This window comes from Crocuta crocuta, unplaced genomic scaffold (assembly GCF_008692635.1).
Source record: "Crocuta crocuta isolate KB4526 unplaced genomic scaffold, BGI_CrCroc_1.0 scaffold388, whole genome shotgun sequence".
NCBI lineage: Eukaryota > Metazoa > Chordata > Mammalia > Carnivora > Hyaenidae > Crocuta > Crocuta crocuta.
In genome coordinates this window covers 136593-157661 of record NW_027528867.1, presented here as the reverse complement: position 1 = coordinate 157661, position 21069 = coordinate 136593, and the positions used below count along the sequence as shown (strand labels likewise).

At 49.0% G+C, this 21069-nt stretch overlaps 1 protein-coding gene across 1 annotated transcript in view; it reads left to right on the top strand.

Annotated features, from left to right (window-relative positions):
- ST3GAL2 (ST3 beta-galactoside alpha-2,3-sialyltransferase 2) overlaps positions 1 to 15847 on the top strand; it is a 45555-nt gene extending 29708 nt beyond the window's left edge. The window contains exons 2-7 of the mRNA XM_077756327.1: positions 1491 to 2887; positions 5797 to 5990; positions 11464 to 11643; positions 13894 to 13939; positions 14216 to 14335; positions 15149 to 15847. Of these exons, the coding sequence (XP_077612453.1) occupies positions 2549 to 2887; positions 5797 to 5990; positions 11464 to 11643; positions 13894 to 13939; positions 14216 to 14335; positions 15149 to 15322 (1053 nt within the window). The 5' untranslated portion in view covers positions 1491 to 2548 and the 3' untranslated portion in view covers positions 15323 to 15847. The remainder of the gene's footprint in view (positions 1 to 1490; positions 2888 to 5796; positions 5991 to 11463; positions 11644 to 13893; positions 13940 to 14215; positions 14336 to 15148) is intronic.
- The last annotated feature ends 5222 nt before the right edge of the window (positions 15848 to 21069 follow it).

Genomic DNA, 21069 nt, shown 5'->3' with positions numbered 1-21069 from the left:
CTGGGTAACTTCCAAACAGGTGCAGTAAAACATCAGAAGCAAAGCACCTTGGAGCCAGTGCTGCTGGCCCCCTGGGAATCAGAGCCAAGCACCCTGGGTGAGACATGTTGGGGAAGCATCACTCTAGGCCCTGGAAACCACCTTCTGTGTCTCCTTGTCACTTGTCCCTGAACCCTTTGGTAGTTCAAAGAACTCACAGGCCTCTTTCTGTGCCCTGACCAGTCACAGGCTTTGGAGCCAGATAGACCTGGACACAGGTCTATTATTATCACCTCCAGTCACAAGCTTGTGACCTTAGGCAAGTTCCTTTACTTCTGTGATCACTGTTACCCCACCCCGAATGATGTTTTCCTTATTGGAACGTGCTAGTTCCATTCCCTGATGGCTTTGTGGTTTGGCTTGGCTCCAGAAATTTGAGCTGCCATGAGTGAAGGGGGCAGCTGAGGTTCTTGAACACAGAGTCTGAGAGGCCTTCTCTGAAGCTGCTGGCTGCAGCCAGAGGACCCTGGAAGAGCTGGCTGGCTGGAGCTTTCAGCAAAGGGCTGTGAGGCCCAGGAGCCAGGTCAGAACTGGGGCTAACTGGATTTGGAGAAGAGCTGGTGAGGACGGGCAGGCGGCCAGATTTAAGTGATCCCTATGGCGTGGAGCCAGGGCTCAGGGCCTCTACTTTCAACCTTGTCTCTGACTTTTGCCCAGGCTCCTTTGCACATGGCATGGATTCAAATTCCTTTCCTTAGAGTCCATCCCTAAACTGCTAGCCTCTTCTTCCTGCTCTTGCCCATCAGGGCAGCCCAAGGCCTTAGATTGCCTGTGCCCCCAGGGACCCTGGCGTTCATTTCATCCAAACACACAGATGAAGGCAACTGTCCAGATGGCTGTGTGGTGGGAGCACTGAGCCCAACACCCCTGGATCCTGACACCAGAGCTGGAAGGATTGTTAATAGTTCACTGAGCTAACCCAGGAATGCCTCATCCAGAGCCCACACCCAGGAAAGGAGAAGGCAAATCCCAGGGCAGAAGCCCAGCCCTCCCCCACCGACTCCTCTCTTGCACAGAGGGGCTTCTCAAAACTACTCAGAGGGTAGAGAGCACCAGGGTGGGGAGCCATACCTGCAGTCTCCTGTGATCTTTTCTCTGGGCCATTTTATCTTCAGTTTCACCTGAAATTAACCTCACACAGCTAGACTAAGAATTTTCTGAACCTGGTCCTTCCAGTGACTCGCCATGGACTCCAAGGAAATCACTTTATGTCCTTGTTTACTTTCTGGCTGATAAGTGAGGAGAGCGGGCTAATCTCTTCCTCTGCAGGCCGGAGAGCTATCTGTGGGTGGTAAGAGGGACAGCCCTTTCTTTTGTTCACCCTTTGGTTAAGTGGGCGTCTCCTCTCCTGCTAGCTTTGTCCCCTCTGGGATTGAGGGCGGGGCTAGGGGAGAGCATGTGTGCATGTGTGCGATTTATCTGCATATTACTTTTCCTCTCTGCAATTTCAGGGTCATGCTGTGGCAGCTTGGCATCTGACGAGAGCAAGGGGGAACCTGCCAGAGGATTACTGCTAGCACGAGCTAACAGCGGGACAGCAGGCCTCAGGGGAGTGGGGATGGGCAGAACAGCCTGTGAGGCTGGGCCAGCGGTACCAAGGAGGCCTGGGCCCTGGCAGGGAGCTCGGCGCACGCTCAGCTGACCCAGCCGGCATTCACAGCAGATCCCCGCTGAGCAGCAGCTGTCCCCAGGCTCTGGAGGACCTCACAGCAGGAGCAGGTGCTCTGTGAGCCCCCCTGCAACCACAGTTGGGGCTGTGACCATCAAGAGAAGGGAGCAGCGCCTCGAATGGGAAGCGGAAGGGCAGAACCTAGTGCAAGGAGGATCTTGGTGTCTGCAGGAGAGTTTTCTGACACCCACAGAGCTTTCTGGGTTTCTTCTCTCAGGACTGGGGCATCATTCCCTCCTCCAGTGGAGGGTTTGGGCCAGGAGGGCCAACTGAGGTGGGGACAACTCTTGGATGGAATCCAGGCCACTTGAAGCTCATGTGCTCTCTGCTGTGATTGGGGTTCAAAGGCTTCCCCACTGCAGGGGACGAGGGGCCGCCTCCGTGTCTGCTCATGAACCACAAGGACCCCGAATGCCCCAGACTGGACCATTTCGAGCCACCAAAGAGGGGGGCCCCCGGAGCTGGCAGCCAGCAACCCCAAGGGACTAGAGGGCTGGAATGGACTGACCTCCCCCTCACCAGGTCGGCAGGAGAATCAGAGCCTCTGTGGCCCAGCTAGTAACAGAGAGACCCGATGAAGCCATAAGCAGGGGCCCGAGTGGCCCAGGGACAGGGGAGCCACTCCTGCCTACATTCTTTCTCCTTACATTGAGGGAGGGTGTGGTGAGGGACCCCTGCCTCTATACCCTCCTCAGCACGTGCCCCTATGCCCTTTGCACGTGGTGCCAGAAGAGGCAGGCTACCCTGTGGCTGCCCCATTAGTAAGCTGGGAAAGGAGTGGCCACGGTGACACCCCTCTGCCCACCAAGCCGGTGGTCTAGCCCCCCGGGGCGCCAAACCATGAAGTGCTCCCTGCGGGTGTGGTTCCTCTCTGTGGCCTTCCTGCTGGTGTTCATCATGTCACTGCTCTTCACCTACTCCCACCACAGCATGGCCACCTTGCCCTACCTGGACTCTGGGGCCCTGGGCGGGACCCACCGGGTAAAGCTGGTGCCTGGCTATGCTGGCCTGCAGCGCCTCAGCAAGGAGGGGCTCCCCGGCAAAAGCTGTGCCTGCCGCCGCTGCATGGGTGACGCCGGTGCCTCTGACTGGTTTGATAGCCACTTCAACAGCAACATTTCCCCTGTGTGGACACGAGAGAACATGGATCTGCCTCCAGATGTCCAGAGGTGGTGGATGGTGAGAGCTGCGGCCCCTCCTACCTCCCCTTTGCTGCCCTTTCTGTCCCCCTGTTTGGGAGTCACTCTTCAACCCCCCTCTTGGATTTCAGCTGTCTGCCTTCTTGAGCCTTGACAAAGCATTTGGTCCATTTGACCAGAGCCATTTGCTAAGGTCACAAATTCTGAAAGGCAGAGCAAGCTTTGGGCTGGAAGGAGAGAGAACTACTTTTCAGTGCCTGTAGAAGCTGAGCAGAGACCAGAAATGCCTACTAGGCCAGGGAGGTAACATAGGAGATACAGGCCCCAAGAAGGAAGATGATGAGAGGTAAGGACCATGGAGGGGAGAGCATCCGCCCTTTGTAAAGGAGGCAGCCCCCCTCAGCTGCAGCAGACTTGTGCTCTGCAGGGATGTGACCCATCACTGTTGGTTTTTCTGACCCTTCAGGAGAAACTGGAAGTCCACAGTTTCTTGCTAAATATCCTAATTTGTAAATGTTGGCTCACAAGAATTTTAAACACCATGCAGGCCACCCACTTAGTTTTTTACAATTGCTGGAAGAGACTTTCTTCTGGGTTGGGATAAGAAAACATTGTCCATTCCTTTGGGGGATAAGGGAGAGGAAGGGCAAGGGGTGAGTGGACAGGTATGCCTGAGCCACCCTGCTCATCTGGATCCTGTCACCTTTCTGCTGCTTTTAACTCCCTTTACCTCATCCCTATCATCTCTGAAATGTCACTCCCCAGGCTCTCCGGGGGCCATCTGGTTGCCACACTGTGTCAGGTGGAGCAGTGTCAGTGCTTAGCCCAGGGCCCCGCAGGCCACCTGCATTCCCCACTAGGGGATTGGGAGTCACCTCCTGGTTTCCCCAGCTGGCAAATAGAGAGGATGACGACTCCCTGCTCCTTCTCACATTTAGGGAAGCAGTGAGGAGGGGCTCCTGTGATCAGGCTTATCAGAGCAACTCACAGACCCTGCTTCCGGGCTCAGCCTGTCCAAGTCCCTAAGAATGGGGAAATCTACAGAGCAAGGATCACCAGGAGCCCCATGGGCCATTCCTGTGACAGCCTGGAGGGCTCGAAGAGTTCGTCTGTTCGTCTTAGTCACAGCCTTCATTTTGTGAGGAAAAGCAAGGTTCAGATAGTGCATAGAGCTTGCCTGAGGTGGTGGCCACCTAGAGCCAGAACAGGATCCTGGGCAGAAGTAGACAGAAGTAGACCAATGGATAGGCCAAGTTTCCTTCCCGTAGAGATGGAACTCAGGGCTGTTTAAGCACCAAGTGTGTGTCTCAGCCAAGACACAGCAGAAGCCACTTCTCTCCTATTCCCCACAGTCACTCCCTTTTGCTGTGAACTTAGAAATTCTTATCTCAAGCTTAGCTTCCTCTCCACCCTCAGTTCATATTCTTGTTCTTAGGAAACTTTCCTGTGTTCCTGTGCTAAGAGAAGAGGAAGAGAAGTAGGCCCACTCCATCCCCTTCATTTATTCTATCCCCCTGAGCAGCTCCTGTTCAGCCACAGTCCCCATGTTATGGCTCTGACCATAGAGCATTTTAAAGCCCTAGTTTCTACTGTACCGATTTGTGGTCTGTGAGCCAAGTCCAGTCTGCTCAGTGGATTTTTTTTTTTTTTTTAGTTTAGTTTTATTTATTTTTGAGAAAGAGAGAGAGCAAGCCAGGGAGGGACAGAGAGAGAGGGAGACAGAATCACAAGCAGGCTCCCTGCTGTCAGTGCAGAGCCCGATGCAGGGCTCAAACTCACAAACCGTGAGATCGTGACCTAAGCCAAAATCAAGAGTTGGATGCTTAACCTACTGAGCCACTCATGTGCTCCTGCTCAGTATTTCTAAAATACTTGCATTTAGTGAGGCCCCTGGGTGGCTCAGTTGGTTAAGCATCCGATTCCAGCTCAGGTCATGATCTCACAGTTCATGGGTTCGAGCCCCGCATCGGGCTCTGTGCTGACAGCTCAGAGCCTGGGGCCTGCTTCACATTCTGAGTCTTCCTCTCTCTCACTCTGCCATTCCTCTCCTTGTGCTCTGTGTATCTCTCTCTCTCAAAAATAAATAAACATTAAGAAAAAGTTTAAATATTTGCATTAGTTAACATTCAGGAAATCAGGATAGTTCATGTGAAATCCGTATTTTCAGTTTCTCTTGAAACACTGGAAAATTTGGTGCTTTTATGCTCACATTCCAACATAGCAGCAGTCAACTCACTCCTTTTTGATGGGACCTCCTGTTTTTCATAGGCCCCATCTGACACTTCACTCCTGCGCAGTTACTTGCCTGGTGTGTTGGCATCTGAGGGCTGCCCCAGCTTCATTTCATGGTCTTCCACAGTTACTGGTGGTGGGAGGCACAGGGAACCAGTTTCATTCCAGCCATTCTGACTTTGAAAGAATTTTGTACTTCTCTGCCTTCCCCACTCCTCTCCCCCAGGGCTCAGGGGGGTGACTCCAGTTATCCCTGTCAAGATTTCAGTATCAAGATGAGCTTTCCTAACCTTGAGCCCTCAGTCTGAGTCCCAGAGGCGCCATCTGTAGGCAGGTTAGGAATGAGCCCTCGAAGCTTGGCAGGGTTTTCCACATTAACTGCACCTCAAAATGACTCTTCCTGTGACTCATAACTTCCCTGAGAGGACAGCAGAGCAGGGGCCTCTGCAGGCATGACGAGCCCAGCAGATATCTCTGCTCTGCAGTACCCCTGGACCCCTGAGCCCCCCTCCAGTGCGTTAGAGCATGCGCCTGATGAGCAGGGAACCCGCCTCGGAAGGGAACTTTGCTGTGTGGGAGAGGGGGCGCGTCCTCACTATTGAGACAGAATTCCCTTTCCCTGACTGAGACTAGAGGGTGAGGGCAGGAAGGGGAGACAGGCAGGAATCCCTCCCTGCTCACCCCTCCCTCTCCTTCCTTCTCCCCTCCTGTCCACAGATGCTGCAGCCCCAGTTCAAGTCACACAACACCAACGAGGTACTGGAGAAGCTGTTCCAGATAGTGCCAGGCGAGAACCCCTACCGCTTCCGGGACCCCCACCAGTGCCGGCGCTGTGCCGTGGTGGGGAACTCGGGCAACCTGCGGGGCTCTGGCTACGGTCCAGATGTGGATGGGCACAACTTCATCATGAGGTAAGCCCCAGGGAGCCCAAGGATGGGCCCAGGACAGGCCTCCATAAGGAGGCACTAGCCTCTATAGACTTGTCTGGCAGTGTAGGAGTTGCCCACTGCTGTGAGCCTCTGATACCAGAACCTTCTGTAAAGGCTTGAGTCTCTCGCTCTTATTTGTTGGGTAGATGGGGAGGCAGAATTCCCATTCTATACTTTGCTTGAGGCCTGCACTCAGTTTTGAGCCTGAACGCCTCCGAAGGGCTGAGAGTAGACCCCTGGTTGTTCCCTGGTGAAAACTCCCACCTGCCTGGTCCCCTCAGTGCTGGGCCAGGAGTGAGGGCCCCACACTAATGTCTTGACTAATAGTCACAGATGGTTCCTCCTGGCAGACTTGCAGAAGACTGAGGTCCTGGGCAGGAAGAGGAACTGCTCAGTGCTTGCTCTAGGCTGCTGTCCCTCACCTTTATTTCATAAGGTTTAGGTTATGTGGGGCAGATTCATTTAACAAACATCTCTCCCCAGCCTTGAGGAAAGGAGAGGGGCTGGAAAGGCATTCATTTCGGACAAAGACACAGAGCTATGAGCCTGGAGGTGAACAGGGGCTACATGGTAGACTTGTAACTCCAACCCAGGCTGCTCATTCTGTTCCTGAACCTGTGTTTTCTGACTTTTTCCTTAGACTTGGGGACAGGAAATGGCACAGTGGGGATCCTTCCATCCCACTCCTTGGTGGAAAAAGAGCCTTAAGAGTAAAGATACTGAAAATGCTAAGTTTTCACTAGGCATCTCTTAGGATGAGCATTGCAGAAAGACCAGGTTTCCCAGGAAGCAAAGGAAGGGCTTTGTCTTAGAAACTGTTGCTGTTTCCATGGCAACACCCAGGCAGCAGTGTGTCTCTGAGGCTTTCACCGTTCCTTGCAAAACCTTTCTCATGTTGAGAAGGGGGTGGCGGGGAGAGGAGGTCTGCTAGGCCCCATCCAGGAACCCAGAGCCACCTGAGATTCTCCCCATCCTCCAATTGCTGGCACTCAGAATGTAAGAGAGGCAAGCTGGGAGCTTGAGAGGGGACTCTCTCTACCCAGAGACAGTGGCCGAGAGTGGGGAAGGAGGCATCCATCACTTCAGTGCAGCCCTAGGACTCTCAGGAAGCCCAGGGAAATGGTCTTGAGTGCCTGAAGCTCCTGCCTCTGCTGCCCTGCCATCTGTACTAAGTGGATGCTTTCATTATGCACGTCAGTGGTGACTGGGAAGCTCCAGGGTAGAAGCAGACAAAAAGGCTTGGCTGCTATTACACCTTGGTGATACTGGTCAGGCGAGGCTGCAGAAAGGAATTCACAGATGTTCCCTCACAGGGACCAGGCTAGGAGATGTGTGTTTTGGAGTGGACCCCAGAACTGCTTTGTGGAAGGGGTGACCCAGATTGAATTGCTTTTTGGTGATCTGTACAAACAGCCTGATGGTAGTGAAGGTGACTCTTTCCTTATAACCATGTCTTGGTTTGGAACCACTGGGGACACCTCCCTGGTCCCTGGCAGGACCAACAAAAGACCCTGTCGAGTTGAGTTACAGTGAGATGATGGCTGTACCCATATTTCTCTACCCTACCCCCCAGCTGCCTCCTCCTTCTATATGTCTTCTGAGCCCTGCTGACAGCTTCAAATGGAGTTGAGCTGGTCCTGCCTCACTCAGCCAGTCAGCAGACCTAGAACAAGCACCTGGCAGATTGTAGGCTCACCCTAATACATGAATGAATGAAAGAGACTACGTGACCAGATACCAAACCCTACACATGAATGCACATCCACCATTCCCCTGCCTCTGCCCTCAGGTGCTGCTTTGGTGTATAGAGGCGACCAGGAACAGATAGAATTCTAGAATGCTTTTCCCCTGAATCATGGAGATGTTGGTCAACCTGTATCCTGCTCTGGCGCCTTTCTAGGGCTTGGCTTCTTCAGAATGAATCAGAGCCTCAAAGCAAAATCCTGTCCTCAAAATCATGCCGTGTTCCTTCCTTCTATCTTAGAGGCTCTGAAACATCTTTTTTAGAACTCTTACTCCATTCCTTCTCAGATTTTAGAAAGCTGGTGCCTGCCCAGCAGGTGAGAGAGACCTGAGGGAGGTAGAAGCAATGATATTGCCTGCCAGGTCTAAGAAGGGTATTCCTCAAGACTGTGGCTACAGATGCAATGGAAAAGGCAGATGGTGGGGGTGGGGTGGGGTGAGGGTGTCTTTAGAGGCCAACCTGGGACACTTGTAGCCCTTTGATCTATGGGACAAGTTTGGCCTCTCCATGTCAGGTGAGAGGAGGTTTTTTCCTTAGGTACTCACCACAGTGAACCTTGACCCCAGCTCCTGCCCAGTCCAGGCCCCAGCCAACTTGAGTGTCACCAACAAGTCGTCCACTTCCTGCTACCCTGTGACATACCCCAGGCAGCTGAGAAACACCATCCTAAACCGCTCTGTTCCTCACGGACCCGAGGGCTGATGTGACAGGAGGCAGACCCAGACTGTGGCTCTGATGATAAAGGACACCAGTGCTGTGTGTAGAGCTCTAGTAGCCCCAGCAAACTGTTATTAATATATGGGAAAAGATAGTTTTAGGCTTTCTAAGAGATGATATCTCTGAACCCTAAAGACCAGGAAAACAGAGGGGCGCCCAGATAGGAGGCAGAGGGGCAGTTAACCTAAAGAAATGGAGGCCAGAGCACAGTTGGTCCTGCAGAGAAGATTCTAGGCTTCCGCTTGAGCCGAACTAAAAGTGAAGTGGCCAAGAACAAAGACTCACTCTCTAGTTTCAAATCAGGCCATTCTCAGGCTTTATGGCTTCCCAACCCCAAACATTCTCTAGTCCCTCAGGGAAGGGAACCAGAGAGCTACAGCAATATGACTAGCAGTGGTGGGGCATCCTGGACATGCTCTTACTGATTGTGCCATCAAGGGGAGGTGGGCAGGAGGAAGGCATTGTGGGAGCCCCAGTGACACAGGAGGTCTTCACCCAGCCCAGCTAAGTGGTGCCAGCCATGTTAAGTACAGGTAACGTTCATCCTGGTTTTACAGAATAGGCGTAAAAAGCTGGGAAAGCACATGGAGACTTTGCTGTCTCTCTCCCAGGTCCCTTTGTCCCCATTGGAGGGCAAGGTTATGGTCATCTATCTGGGCAGTCATGATTCTGCAAGGTGCTCTACACAAGACAGGAATGTTCTCATACATGATCACAGCAGAAAAGACCAACAGGTCTCTGTTTAAAGCTGGATCACCTGTTTTGAAGATGTTCACCAAAAGAGGAAGCTTTGATTTTATTGATCCTATGTTTTGCACAAATTGAAAGGAAGTAGAAGCCTTCTGGGCTTATTATACCCAGGAGGGTGGTGAGCCCACTCCGGGTTTCTGAGTTCTTCCATGGCAGCATGGGAGAGACACACCAACACTGCACATCACCAGTGGACAGCCCAGGTGGGCACTGTCAGAACTTGGAGCATCCCTCATGACCTTGGAATAGAAAGGCAGATAAGCCGCTGACATACAGGGACAGAGTGGCTGGTGCTGGTGGAATAGAGGCTGCCATCCATCCTGGGGGCTGAGGGAATGCTTCAACTTCTTATCTTGCTTCCACTGTCTTCTAGGAAAGAGGACAGAGCAGCCAGGTAAGGTTGAAGCCATAGAAGGCTGTTCTTTTCCAAAAAAAGAAAGAAATTTGTAAGAGTAATAAATATCTTGTTATTAGGGAAAAAGCATAGAAATATATATACCAGGGGGCACCTGCGTCGCTCAGTCAGTGAAGCATCCCAGTTTGGCTCAGCTCATGATCTCATTTCATGAGTTCGAGCCCGGTATCAGCTCCATGCTGACAGCGCAGAGCCTGGAGCCTGCTTCAGATTCTGGGTCTCCCTCTCTCTCTGCCCCTCCCCCACTCATTCTCTGTTTCTCTCTCTCTCAAAATAAATAAACATTAAAAAATTGTTGGGGCACCTGGGTGGCTCAGTCAGTTGAGCGTCCGACTTTGGCTCAGGTCATGATCTCACAGTTTGTAGGTTCGAGCCCCATGTCGGGCTCTGTGCTGACAGCTAGCTCAGATCCTGGAGCCTGCTTCAGATTCTATATCTCCCTCTCTCTCTGACCCTCCCCTGCTCACGGTCTCTCTCTCTCTCAGAAATAAATAAAACATTTTTAAAAATTGAAATAAATTTATATACTAAAAAATGAATTACCCCTCCCCATCCCATTTCCCAAGAGTAACCTTTGTTACCAATTGTAATACTCTTCCAGATTTTTTTATTCACATTAAAAGTATGTTTTTTTCTTTCTTCCTTCTTCCTTTTGCTCTGTGTGCCTCCTTTTTTTTTTTTTGTACAAAAAATGATATCACACTATCTAGTTTTAAGTTTTCCTTTCCTGTGTTGTTAATTCCTTCCTGCAGCACATAGTAGTATTCAAAAGATATATATTAAAAGGAAAGAAATGGGATAAACACCTCACATTACTTGTTTTTTTTTTCACTGAATAGTTCTTGGACTTATTTCGTACCAGTACAAGTAAATCTGATTCACTCATTCTCATGGCTACATGGTGTTCCGTTATATAAGTGCACCAAAATGTATTAACCAGTTCTCTCTTTTAATGTTTGTTTATTTTTGAGAGACAGATAGACAGACTGAGTGCGAGCAGGGGAGGAGCTGAGAGAGGGAGACACAGAATTCGAAACAAGCTCCAGTCTCTGAGCTGTTAGCACAGAGCCCGACACAAGGCTCAAACCATGAGATCATGACCTGAGCCCAAGTTGGAACTTTAACTGACCAAGCTACCCAGTTCTTGTTAAATTGATTCCTCTTTTCACTACTGTAGATACTAATGCAGTGAATATCTTTGTGCACTTGTCTTTGCAGACTTATGCAACCATTTTTTATAGGATAGGTACTTAGAAATGGAATTGCTAGGTCAAAGTGTACACCCATTTATATTTTTGATGGCTAGAACCAAATTGGCCTCTAAGAATCTTGCCCAGGGGCACCTGGGTGGCTCAGTTGGCTAAACACCTGACTCTTGCTTTGGACCCGGGTCATGATCTCACAGTTCATGGAAGCCCTGCATGGAGCTGTGTGCTGGCAGCATGGAGTCTGATTGAAGTTTTCTCTGTCTCTCTCTCTCTGCCCCTCTCCTGCTCTCTCTCACTTGCTCTCTCTCTCTCTCTCTCAAAATAAATAAATAAACTTTAATGGGGCACCTGGGTGGCTCCATTGGTTAAGCGTCTGACTTCATCTTAGGTCATGATCTCGCAGTTCACGAGTTTAAGCCCCCCATTGGGCTCTGTGCTGACAGCTCAGAGCCTGGAGTCTGCTTCAGATTCTGTGTTTCTGTCTCTCTCAGCTCCTCTCCTGCTCTCTCTCTCTCTCTCTCTCTCTCAAAAATAAATTAAAAAACATTTAAAAATAAACTTAAAAATCTTGTACCACTTTCCATGGTGGTTTGTTCTCATGTCACCCTCTTGTCCTTGCAGGATGAATCAGGCGCCAACCGTGGGCTTTGAGCAGGATGTTGGCAGCCGAACTACTCACCATTTCATGTACCCCGAGAGTGCCAAGAACCTGCCCGCCAACGTCAGCTTTGTGTTGGTGCCCTTCAAAGCCCTGGACCTACTATGGATTGCCAGCGCTTTGTCCACGGGGCAGATCCGATTGTAAGTCGCTCTGTTGACTGGGAGTGGAATATGGGTGACAGGAGCATTTTGAAAAGAGTCTTCGCAGGAATTGGCTCTTAGAATTCTTGTAACTGAATATTGTAACCAAGAGAGGTGGTGAGGAGGGAGGCAATAGTAGAGAGAGCCCAAAGTGGTAGGTTAGCTGAGGCCACAGGTTGTTCAGTGTCACTTTCTGTATAGTGACAGCCAGCTTCCCGTAGGTAGAAAGGGTAGCAAGGTTTCAGTCTCCTTTCCTCGAGGTGGCTCCAGACTGTGGAAGCTCTGCCTTCTGAAAATTTTCTTTAGACACAGTTGCCCAATCGTAGACACAGTTGCCCAATTGCAGCTGGGAACCTGGGGATATTTAATTTGCAAGCTTTGTTGTTGTTGTTGTTGTTGTTTTGACATGTAGTTGACACACAGTGTTACGTTAGTTTCATCACCAAGATTTTTTTTTCAATTTTTTAATGTTTATTTATTTTTGAGAAAGAGACAGTGTGAGCAGGAGAGGGGCAGAGAGAGAGAGAGGAAGACACAGAATCTGAAGCAGGCGCCAGGCGCCAGGCTCCAAGCTGTCAGCAAAGAGCTCGACACAGGGCTCGAACTCATGAACTGTGAGATCATGACCTGAGCCAAAGTTGGATGCTTAGCTGACTGAGCCACCCTGGCACCCCATCACTAAGTATTTTTTAACAGCTCTATTGAGGTACAATTCACATGCCATACAACTCTCACATTTAAAGTATGCAAGTCAGTGGCTTTTATTAAATACAGTATTGTGTAACCATCACCACAATTAATTTTAGAAATCCTTTCATCTTCTTAAAAGATCTTTAAAGATACCTCTCTACCCCTTAGCTATCACCCCCATTTCCTCTACCCCCACACCCCAGCCCTAGACAACAACCACTAACCTCCTGTCTCACTGTGTGTGTGTGTGTGTGTGTGTGTGTGTGTGTGTGTGTGTGTGTTAAAATATATAGAACATATGGGGTGCTTGGCTGGCTCAGTTGCGAGAGCATGTGACTCTTGGTCTCATTGTTGTGAGTTCAAGCCCCACACAGAGTATAGAGATTACTTAAAAAGAAAAAATAAATAAAAATTCACTTTTTCAGGTCACTGCCCACATTCTCCACCAAAAATATAAGTACATTTGGGGTGCCTGGGTGGCTCAGTCAGTTAAGCATCTGACTTCAGCTCAGGTCGTGATCTCATGGTTCATGGGTCCAAAGCCTGTGTTGGGCTCTGTGCTGACAGCTCAGAGCCTGGAGCCTGCTTTGGATTCTGTGTCTCACTCTCTCTCTGCCCCTCCCCTTCTTGTGCTGTCTCTCTCTGTCTCTCAAAAATAAATGTAAAAAAATTTTTTAAATATATAAGTACATTCACTGTGTTATGCAAACGTCACCCTATCCATCTCCAGAACTTTTTCATAATTTCAAATGGAAATTATACTCATTAAATAACTCCCCATTTCCCTGACCCCTAGCCTCTGTTAAGCACTAATCTTTTTGTCTGTATGATTTGACTATGGTAGGTATTTCATGTAAGTGGAGTCATAGTGTTTGTCCTTTTATGTCTGGCTTATTCTACTTTAGCATAATGTTTTCAGGGCTTATCTATGTTGCCTGGAGTACAGGATTTCATTCCTTTTAAAGGCGTTTAAAGGCACCCATCAGGGGACAATTAAACTGTTTCCACACTTCGCCTGCTGTCACCATGTATTTTTCAAACTCAGAAATAGAAATTACAGTTTTCTGGCTTTATCTTATGTTTGGGAGACATAAGAGCTAAAAATAAGTGCAGTTTGAGTTTAAGTCCCTTAGAAAAGGAGTATCAACTACAAGTGCCATGGCTGGCTTAATAGGGAAGGAGGGATTGGTGCCAAATGTGAGGATAGTAGCAAGAGGGTCATTGTGGGCAGAAGTAAGACACAAACATAGTGGGTGTGAGATGATTGGCTAAATCAAGTGGGGAGTTCGCAGCTGAGTGTTGTGGAAAGAAACATTTGGGCCGGATAGTGGAAGGCCCCAGTGTTTGTCTAAAACATCCTTATTTTATCCTAAAGAACATGGGTAGCTGCTGAAGGTTTTCTGAGTAAGGTACTGCGGTGATGAGCTCTGGGAAATCAGTCCAGAAGCAGGACATCTGTTGTAAGGCTGTCATCACTCAGACCTGAGAGGGAGGAAAGGCATTGTGGGCCTTTCTAGATTCCAAGGGCCATGTGAATGTTCTTCTTCTTTCTGCTTGCAGCACCTATGCACCAGTGAAGTCCTTCCTTCGAGTGGACAAAGAAAAGGTAAGTTCCCACCTCCCCCTTGTTCATCCCCATCTCAATGGAAACAGTACAGATTCAACTCATGGCGTGCCCAGTCTTGTGGCTCAAGTGTCCCCCAGTGCCCTTCCAGAACCATCTGCTGGTATGTGTGACCCACTCAAAGGCCACAGGAACCAGGGAACTTGAAAGAACAGGTCTGCGGGCAAGCATGGAGGAGCTGGCAGAAGCTTAGAGCCTGGCCTGAATCTCTGGGGTCCCCAACACCCCTCATGTGTCCGTTGCCTTTTCTCTTCCCAGGTTCAGATCTACAACCCAGCCTTCTTCAAGTACATCCACGACCGGTGGACAGAGCATCACGGGCGGTACCCTTCCACAGGGATGCTGGTGCTCTTCTTTGCCCTGCATGTGTGTGATGAGGTGGGTAACCCAATGTTAGGAGTACAGTAGGGCTACCCATGCATCAGAGGGGAATCAGCCCTTCTTAAGGCTTAGCAGAGCAAGAGGAATGTGTTTTTGTAGGCAGAAACCAAGTCGCTTTGATCTCCCACATTTCTATGCTGTATAGTATACGTCTTCATTTCCCAAACTTACTACTTCCATGATTTTACCAAATCTGAAATCACTTAGTGAAAAGTTAAATTTACTTTAAAAGGAAATTGAATACTACCACCATAATTGGTATTACTTGCAGTAAAGAAGAAATCATCAAAAATATAAATAGAATGGAAATAATGTAGTTAAGTTACACCAGGATGGTTTTCTCCCACCTCTGTGGGCCCCAGGCCTACCCTCTTTGTGTTAATAGTGTTGGTCAGTCGTTCCAGGGGCCACATCTCACTATCAAGCAGGGCTGCTGCGCCATACTCGCTCGTGCCCAGCACACCCACTTTTGCCAGTAAATTCAGTGTGCGGTATTGGGTGCTTGACCAGCTTTCATATAAAAGTATTCCATTAAAAAACAACAAAAACAAACAAGAAAGGAACGTTAGCAACGGTGGGAGAGCTGCCACAGCCCCGGACTGAGGTGTCCCGCCGAAAGGGACCAGCAGTCTTGCCGAGTCGGTGTCCCTAGCTCCAGGCCTGGGTGTCGCGTCTGACCAACTGCGCGTCTCCCAGCTGTCGTCAGGTCGCTGCAGCCCCTTTCTCCTAGCCCACCACGACCCTAGGCTCTCCTGCGCCCTGTCCTCCCGGCTCCCGACTTGGGGTGACCTGCGCCGCCTTCCCCTGCAGGTGAACGTGTACGGGTTCGGGGCCGACAGCCGGGGCAACTGGCACCACTACTGGGAGAATAACCGGTACGCGGGCGAGTTCCGGAAGACGGGGGTGCACGACGCCGACTTCGAGGCCCACATCATCGACATGCTGGCCAAGGCCAGTAAGATCGAAGTCTACCGAGGCAACTGAGCCCGGCCTCGCCGCGTCTCTTCCGGGCCAGGAGCGAACCTCCGGCGCTGGCTCCTAGCCCGGACTCCAGACCAGCCGACCCGCGGCAGCCTCAGCGTGGGCACCGCGCCCCATTGGGCGTTTCCAGGCCCTGGGAAACGACTCCAGGCCGCTGTGTGGACCAATCATGCTGCAAGTCCAGCGAGCGCCGGCTGTCCCTCTCCAATCATGAGATTGGGGACTAGCCTGGGCCTGGCACCAATCAGCGCTGCAGTCGGAGCGGAGGCTTTTTCTCTCAACCAATCATGAGACTCAAGGAGAACTTCCGGCTCTGGGCCCGTCTCCTCCAATCAATGGCCTTCGGGGGCGGGCCGGCGGCCGCTGAATCCCCTCTCCCCTATGCTTTGGGTAGGATTTTATTTCATGCTTTTTAAGGAACAGAGGTTGGTTCAGGCCTCGGTGAAGTACTTTTCCTCAGTGTCTGCAGGAGCAGTATTGGTCGCTCGTCGGCCTCACTCGGTCAGGGGCGCCAAGGAGGAGGTGGTGGGGAAGGTATGGGGTAGCGNTTAGCCGTTCCTTTCTGGTGGTCTAGGGGAGATCAGGTGGTTTCCAGGGAGCGCGCTTTCATCCCAGGGGAGAAGTTGGAGCCCTCTCAAACCTCTTCAGGACTCAGAGAATTTTGGACCCCCCATTTCCTTTCTCTGTCAGGCCCAGCTGGGTGAGTGTAAACCCACCAAAGAAATGCAGTGGCTTGTGGGTTCCCTCATCCTTCTCCCCATCCCCAACTTTGGCCACCCTCTGGATTGGCCTTTCTGACCAGGGCATTTAGCATCTCACCAGGAAACTAGAACTGTATTCACCCCTTTTCTAGCGGGCAGAATGCTCCTAGGGCCTAACTCTGGAACCCAGGTGTAACGAACAGGGCAGGCAGGGGACAAGGAAGCCCCGTCACTTAAGATGTAAGGTGCTTCTCACTCTCGTGTCCTCTCGGCCCCTACTGTCCACCCACAACCTTTTCAGTGACTCGTCTTAGGCCGTGAGCCTCCTCACCAGCCTACTTGTTTTGAAAAAAAATCAAAATTTGCCCTGGGGTTGGGGGGCCCTGCTGCTTCTCCACTCCCTACCCCCTGCCCCGCTTGCGCGAATAAGCGAGCTCGAGCACACACACTTGCAGGCGTGTTTGGCCTGCTCTAAGGAGAGGGAGCAACACGTGGGAAAGAAGGCTGGAGATGGGGAACCCAGCTTGCCTGGTGCATGCATCTTCTTCCTTCATCTGTCACCCCAAAGAGGAGTAGGAAACCTCTTGCTTGGGGGTGGAATTTGCTTTGGTCTCCTAATTTAATTAACTTGAGGTTACCAGGGATGGCTGACCAACAAAGATTCTTTTAAAATACTAAGCTGGCCATGCAAATAGCTGGGATTCTAGCTGAGGAGGAGTAGACTTGGCCGCCTGCATGCCTCCTCTCCTGCCCTTGCGTCCCCTCCCTCCATGCTCACTTCCTGCCTCCTTGCTCTGACCCACTTTCCATTTCCAAATCTAGAAGGGCAGGGAAACCAACAAACAGGGGTTACAACTGGAAGTTACCTGCATGACTCAACCCACCTTGAGCTCCGAGAGGAAGCTGTCGATGGTATTCTCACCTTACAAGGTTGGGGAAATTTCGGAGGGGGGAAAGGGCTTCTATGAAGCTTACAGACCACTAATAGGATCCCCCTTCCCAACAGTGAGGAACACAAATACATCCTTTATCTTAGTGAGTTGATACCACCGAGCAGCCTCCTGGCCATTGGTGTTCCTGCAGCTGGCTGGGGGAACAGTAACCAGCAGGGAGTATTCTAGAAGAGGGTTGGTGCTGGGCAGTGGGCACCCCTAAAAGTTAATATATTGAGAACTTAGCTAGAGTCTGTTCCTTTCCAATTCCAAAAGTAGGAGGAGTAGAGCATGAGGGTGGATTTGGGAGGCGTTTAGTGGGATGCTGCTCAGGGCCTCTCCCATCATTGTAGAGAGTCAAGGCACTAGCCATTCTTGCCAGTCTCAGCTCCCTGCTTCCTGAAGAGGCTGTTTGGAGTGTTTAGAAGATGAAAAAATGCAATTATGCCAAACAGTATTGAGCAGAATAATTTATTTCTTTTTTGTTCCTTTTTCTTCTGTTTTGTTTAAAATGTTAATAAACCCCCTTTCTGGAAGAGGTAGGTCCCAGCATCCAACCCAGATCTCCTTTTCTGCCATAGTTATTTAAACATGTTTTTTTTTATTTTCTCCCCTTTCTCTCTCTTTCTGAATTAAAAAGAACAAAAGAACTATATAGTCATTTGTCTATTTGAAATGGGTATGGTTGTGGAAAGAAGGCATATCTGTCAACCGGGAGCTATGACCAAGTAATGACTAAGAACACTGGGTGGAAGGTTCAAAGAAGAAAGAGAATGACTTCCAGACACCCCCGCATCTACACGAGGCCTCCCAACCCCAGTCAACCAGCGGTGCCCTCTGATATGGTGGTTCTTCACCACTGTCTTTTGGGGCACATGAGTGGATCAGCAGGGCAGAGGCTGTCCACTGCCAGGGTCCCCACCGCATGCAGATCCAGCAGGCACCAGCATGGGGTTTCCCCCCAACATTTCCAGGTTCTGTGGAACTCCCTAGGATGCTGTAGGTGTGGGTTGGCAGAAAATTGACAGAATGGTAGCAGCAGGTTCCTCAGGCATCTGAGGCACCTCCTTGCACCATTTCCTTGGACGATCTGGACCCCTAGAGCCTACTTTGTGCAATGGAATGCCACTGAACATCCAACTTAATAGTCCAATGGGTCAAGTACTATGGATCTCACAACAGACAGAGTCTAAAGTCACTTGGTTTCCTATGCCCAAGAGCAATCCAGGAGTTGCTTTTCACTTGGAGAATGATTTTTGGTAAAGTGGGGTATTGGTATTTTTCTAAAATCCTTGAACTGGGGCCATAGTTCTCTTACTTGGAGTTGTCAGAGAGTCCATCCATCTCTCTATCTCTACCATAGACTATTAGCATTTGGTTGCCTGGGTCCTAAGGCCTGGTGGCAAGACAGCGTACACATAGGCTGGCCTTCAGAGAGCCGTTTCTTGTTTGGGTCCCACTCAACTCAAAGCCAGCTGCCTTATAGGTTACTGTATTTGGTTGGAGCAGCACTCCCAAATATTGTACCTGTTGCCTCCAGAATCAAGAGTCCCACCAAATTGTGTGGTTTTTTGCTTGTTTGTTTGTTTTAATGTTGGCCAAGGACTCTGTTGCTCTGATTCCACAAAGATACCACATCTGGTAGCAAAGATCGGTATTACCATTCAATTGCCTTTGCAATAAACTACTGTCAATTTCTAAGACTCAAATGGTGAGTAAATGGGATGAGGAAGAAATCACCTACACCTGTATAACTCAAGTTTGATGGCAGCACCAATCTCTGTAGATGGTGCCAGCATGGTAGATGGTGCCAGCATGTGGTATTGACTTTTTTTTTTTTTTTTTTTTTACTTACTATTTTGGAGATGGTTCCAGGGACTTCTGTTTGGCCCATCTATCATAATCACCCTCATTCCATGGGTAAGGTTGCCAATCTGGGGATTTTGCCAGGTAATAAAATGTTTCTCTTCCCTTTTGGGACAAGAAATTCCAGGCATGACTAATATTTTTGTACTTTGCTTTATTGCCCTTTTTTTTTTTTATTTTTTTAATTTATTTCTAGGAGAGAGAGAGAGAGCGTGAGCAGGGGAGGGTCAGAGAGAGAGGGAGTCACAGACTGAAACAGGCTCCAGGCTCTGAGCTAGCAGTCAGCACAGAGCCCGACGCGGGGCTGAAACCCACGAACCGCGAAATCATGACCTAAGCGAAAGTCGGACGCTTAACCCACTAAGCCACCCAGGCGCCCCTGCTTTATTGCCCTTTGCAGATAGTGAGGGTTTTTTTTGTTTTTTGTTTTGTTGTTTTTTTCCCCCACAAATTGAAGGTTTGTGGCAACCCTGCAGTGAGCAGGTCTATCAGTGCCATTTTTCCAACAGCATTTGCTCACTTTGTGTCTCTGTGTCATATTTTAGTAATTCTCACAATATTTCAAACTTTTTCATTATTATGTTTGGTATAGTGATCTGTGATCAATGGTTAAAACTTGCTGAAAGCTCAGAAAGTGGTTAGCATTTTTTAGCAATGAAGTTGTTTGTTCATTTTTAATGTTTTTTTTGTTTTGTTTTTTTTGTTTTTAAAGAGACTTCGTGTGAGTGGGGAAGGGGCAGAGAGAGAGGAAGACAGAATCCGAAGCAGGCTCCAGACTCTGAGCTGTCAGCACAGAGCCCAACATGACTCAAACCCACAGACTGCGAGATCATGACCTGAGCCAAAGTCGGAGGCAGTTGGCTTAACCAACTGAGCCACCCAGGCGCCCGAGGCATAAGCATTTTTATGCATAATGCTATTGCACACTTAATAGGCTATAGTACAGTGTAAACATAACTTTTATATACACTAGGAAACCAAAAAATTCATTAGGCTTGCTTTATTGTGATATTTATTGCTGCAGTCTGTGACTTAACCTGCAATTTCTCAGGTATGTCTCTATCTTAAAATGGGTTTGTGGTCTCATTGGACCCACCATTGAATGGACTTGGATCAGAGCTCCATCTGTCATCTGCCATAATAAGCCTGACTCTAACTGGTGGACCACTTTGGTTGGATTGTCAGAGCTTATATCTGATAACTCCTGAAGCTCTGGGTATCCCTTTCCCTAGCACACTGTCACTTTGGGAAGTAGGTCCCTCAGGAAGGGCTTGGGAGAAGATTTAGGTTCCATACCTGAGCTGTCAGAGAGTCACCCCTCAAAGAACCTTGGGATCCCCTTGAAAAAGAGACTCCGTGTGTGACCTGAATTAGGTCTGGGAACTGGGTGAGAAGCTGTGAATCCCCATCTCTATGACCCACACTCCTCAGCACTCTTTGAATTTCTTCTGTGCATGTTAAGCAGAACCTTAGTAGGTTTCCTGCCATCTAATTTCTAGAGACCCTAATGGTCCATTAACTGTTGTCCCAAGTCCTTGTAGGTCAGAACTCTTAAGTATCATCCTGTGGTGTATTGTGGTAACGTGCCCACCACCCCAAGTAGTTAGGCGTGTCTTTTTGGACTTCACCATGTTAGGATTACATCATTCTCTGACTTACACATGACAGCCAACAGAGTTCATCAAAGATGTTGGGGCACCAATCACTAATGCATTTTTTAAATTTTTAAACCATTTTTGATGTGGGATATAATCTATATGCAGAAAAGAGCATAAAGATCAATGTACTAAAATAGATAATTTTGCGATTATTTTTTTAAAGCGATTTTTTAAAAATAGAATAATATTATTTATAATAAATATATTTATAGATAGATACATTTCTGTGGTAAAGGAAAAGCAGTTTCTACTGCCATTCAGTTATCATAATGGACTTAAGGAGAAGAGAGGTGGTTGAACATGTTATTTGGAAGAATTAGAAAAACTAGAATGTTATATATTTTTCCAACTTCAGTGAGATATAACTGACATAAAACATCGTGTAAGTATGTAAGGTATACAACATCATGCTTTTATATGTGTATATATTGCAAAATGATTACCACAATAAGGTTAATACATCCATCATCTTATATAATTAACATTTTTTGTGTGCGTGGTGAGAACTTTTAAAATCTCTCTCAGCAGCTTTCAAATACACACTACAATATTGTTAAGTATAGTCACCATGCTGTACAATGCATCCCCACAAC